Source organism: Plectropomus leopardus, unplaced genomic scaffold, assembly GCF_008729295.1.
Source record: "Plectropomus leopardus isolate mb unplaced genomic scaffold, YSFRI_Pleo_2.0 unplaced_scaffold18203, whole genome shotgun sequence".
Lineage (NCBI taxonomy): Eukaryota > Metazoa > Chordata > Actinopteri > Perciformes > Serranidae > Plectropomus > Plectropomus leopardus.
This window is the reverse complement of record NW_024619613.1, coordinates 339-3,911: the sequence shown is the minus strand read 5'-3', so window position 1 is coordinate 3,911 and position 3,573 is coordinate 339. Positions and strand designations below refer to the sequence as shown.

Sequence of the window (3,573 nt, the reverse complement as noted above, 5' to 3'; positions counted from 1 at the left end):
TAAATATATTACACAAATATAAAGCAAATTAACAAACAGCTTCACTAATACTGAATTTTATTCACTGTTTCAAAATACCGTACAGCTGTTTCATTATTTGACAGGGCATTATCAATCCACATGACAGGGGCGGCTTCATCCACTGCTGCTTACCCCAAGCGCATTCTTTTTCTGTCTCAATCACCATACGCAGCTGCATCTCAATGGTTTATTTCGGCAGTTTGCCATAAACTTTGAGTATACTACATTTTCAATTAATGAGAAAATTACTTTTCTCTTCTCAAGATTTCAATATTCATGAAGCACTGGCCTCCGCTAGCCAGCTGGAAGTAGACAGGTTACTGCAGGACAAAGTATCATGTACATTTTTTTAAAAATGGAATAACTGGATTTTTTTTTGTTTTGTTCCATATATTGTCAAGTATGAAAAGACCCCAAATAAACACTGTAGGTGGACCACTTAATTACTAAATTATTTAAACAACATTTGTCTATGAATGATTCTGACCCAAGCTTTTGATGACTGACTGTGATCACAATGAGCAGTTTCCACTGTAGATGAAGAACAAGTAAACATCACCATTTAATACAATTACTTTGTGATGCAACTTATATTATTCCAGCAAAATTAACCACTTCTTTTAACTATCTGATATTCCCCTGAAAATTCCAAATACTTCCTGTATATCAAGTACTTTCTAATATTCTATAGTATTTCAGAATTGTCATATCAAACCGAACACTGAAAAGCCTTATAATGTAATGACACATCACACACAAATACACACTTATTTTTCTCCTACCTTGCTGTCTAGTTTCTTCATAGTGACGAGGTCCAGGGATTTGAGTGAATGACCTGAGGGGGAGATGAAGTAAAGGCAGGCGTGGACTCGTGAGTCGTGGTAGTTGTGAAGAGAGCGCTTGATTTTTAGCTCCTCCTGTAGATAACTCTCAAACTGCCTGTCTATGTAGTCCACCACTGGTTGATAGCTGCAGGAAAGACATTTTAGGTCGATCAGAAATTTGGCTTTCATGACTGGTTAGCACAGATGAGTTCACATAGGCAGTATATATGAAATAGGATACAAACTAAACATTCATTCTTTATCACATTGGCTCTCTCGTCATCATAACTCAAACTGTCTTGTTGAAACTGTAACTCTTCTTCTCTGTCGATAACACACTCGCAGACACTCCTTTCCTCCCACCTTTCTTGTTTGTTCATTTGGTCTCCAAAGCCCACTGTGTTGACCACGGTAAGGCGTAGTCGGACGTTACTCTCCTGTAGGTCATAGGTTTGAGCCCGCAATTTCACCTGAGGCTCAAAGTGGGATGACTCAAAATTCTCAAAGTTGGTATTGAACAAAGTGTCCATCAGGGTAGATTTGCCGATACCGGTTTCACCTAGAGCCAAACAGAGATGAAATACAATTTTTAGTAACTTTAGTAACTGAACTTCATGGTCGAGACCCATTTTAGTGGTGTGAACATCAGACGCTAGCCCTTTAACACCAAAATAAATTGCTTTAAATGAAATTTTCTGTCTGTCTGTCTGTCAAGGGAGAGGGATCCCTCCTCAGTTACTCTTCCTAAGATTTCTAACATCTTTTACCAGTTTAAGGGATTTTTTTGGGAGGAGGGTATCTTATCCACTGTGAAAGTCCAAGGACTCGCTAAAAAAGAGCAATGATGGAATCAGTGCGTTGCTCAAGAACACAGAAAAGGCAGTTGTCAAGGAAGAAAATATATTGCTCATTCATTACTCATGCTTTAAGGGTGTGCGTGTTGTTTATACGTGCGTGACAACGTACCGATGCAGAGAATATTGAAGCAGAAGCCCTGGCAGATGGACTTGTTGACAAGCTGATCTGGAAGGCTGTCAAAGCCCACATGTCCTGCAAGAGACAGGGGCCGGACTCCTTTATCCTGCAGAAGACATTGCACAGACAGATCATCCTCAATATGCTGCAGCAATTTTCTCCCCAAATAAGAAAAAGGGGTGTTTGTTTCAGAAGGAAATGTAAAATGTCACCCTCTAGGTAATGTTCATACAGAAGCCACAACCCTATAGCTTTATACATTTAAGTTTTGTTGCAGGGATGTGCAATAATGAAGATTGAACATAAGTAATACCTGATGAAGGGGAACACCACCTAAACTAGGAATTCCAATGTTATCTATATGGCCCAAGAAAGTTCAATCAATATTTGTGAACATGAGCGACTCTCTCAAAGCCAGAAACCAGAAAAGTAAGTCTCAAACTTGTAATGTCATAAAATATAAAGTCTGGAGCTGCTCAATAGAAATGAAAAGGGGAGGACTCTTTTTAATACCCATGTGAGCTTTATTCTATTGCAATGTTCTCATTTCTGACACAGAAAATGTACCCATATACTCAAACATTTCCCTGACTGCTTTCCTGTTGTCCTCCTCTGACCTGCCCCCGTCTGAACTCCAAAATCCAGAGTGTCACTATTTGTTAAGCAAAGGGCTATCATTGACCTAGTTATGGTCTGGAACAAATTGCTGACGTTAAAGACATTCCCCATAATAGACCTCCATTTTTTATGACTGTAAACTGTGTTGTCTGTGTGGGAAACACTACACGTCTACACAAGTTTTGACCGAGTGTTTATGTTTTTGACAGGTGTAAGTTACTGGTTGAAATTACAACATAGACGCCAAATTTAATTCATAAATGTGGTGATTTAGTACAGCGACATAGCTAGCGTACTCTACATAACTCACCAGTAAAACATGAACTTACACCTTTACAACTTTCTTATTATTAGTACTTTTTGTACAAGGTGTTTAACCGTGCAACACTAAACTCTTTTCATAAACTTTTGATTCCTGGGTGGCTAGCACAGTGTTAGCATATAGCGCCCTCCGCGGTGTATTTTGGTGAAAGATGCCACACGGAATTCCTTTGGAAAAGTTAGAAACTTAAGTTGAAAAGCCTATCATGTTATTCTAGATATATTTCGACAAGAAAGGCCGGTGTGTTTTTACGCGCTACATTGGGTTTCATTTTCTTTGAACCGCCGTGTTTTCAAAAACTTTTACAGAAAGTAGTTATCAGGCTAACAGTAGCTAACTTAATGATAGCTTCGGACACTCCCTGCTCAACTCTCATGAACACGGTCATTTATCAACCAAAAAGAGGAAAAATACTAACCGGCTGCCGAGCAACATCCGAAGAAGCCATAGTTTTAGGCAGAAGCGATAACACAGATAAATTCAGAAACAATACAGTAAAACTAAATAAAGACCGACTTTTTACAGAGCATTGGTTAGGGACCGCCTCACTGTTTGCCGTCGACAACTAGGCAGACTAGACCACTGAAAGCAACATAGGAATTAGGTTAAATCGACAGTTGTAAATCTGTTTTAAAACTACACTTCTATAAACTAGGACAAGCTGTCACTGAAATATAAATATCAAAGACTTTTCGGAAATAAAATGGACGATATTTGTAAAAAAAAATATGGCCAGACAAAGTTAATTCAGTTAATTCACAGTGAATAATACACCCACACCCCTTTTTTTTGTATAATGGTACAGCGCAACTT

General features: G+C 38.6%; 1 protein-coding gene across 1 annotated transcript; it reads right to left on the bottom strand.

The window, feature by feature from the left end:
- Positions 1-803: 803 nt before the first annotated feature.
- Positions 804-3,287, bottom strand: LOC121965011 (septin-10-like; the record flags this gene model as incomplete). Its single annotated transcript, XM_042515176.1, has 4 exons — positions 3,179-3,287; positions 1,812-1,926; positions 1,209-1,404; positions 804-990 (listed from the first exon to the last, which is right to left on the bottom strand). Coding segments are annotated over exons 1-4 (528 nt in total), but the record flags the coding sequence as incomplete, so codon positions are not given.
- Positions 3,288-3,573: the final 286 nt, after the last annotated feature.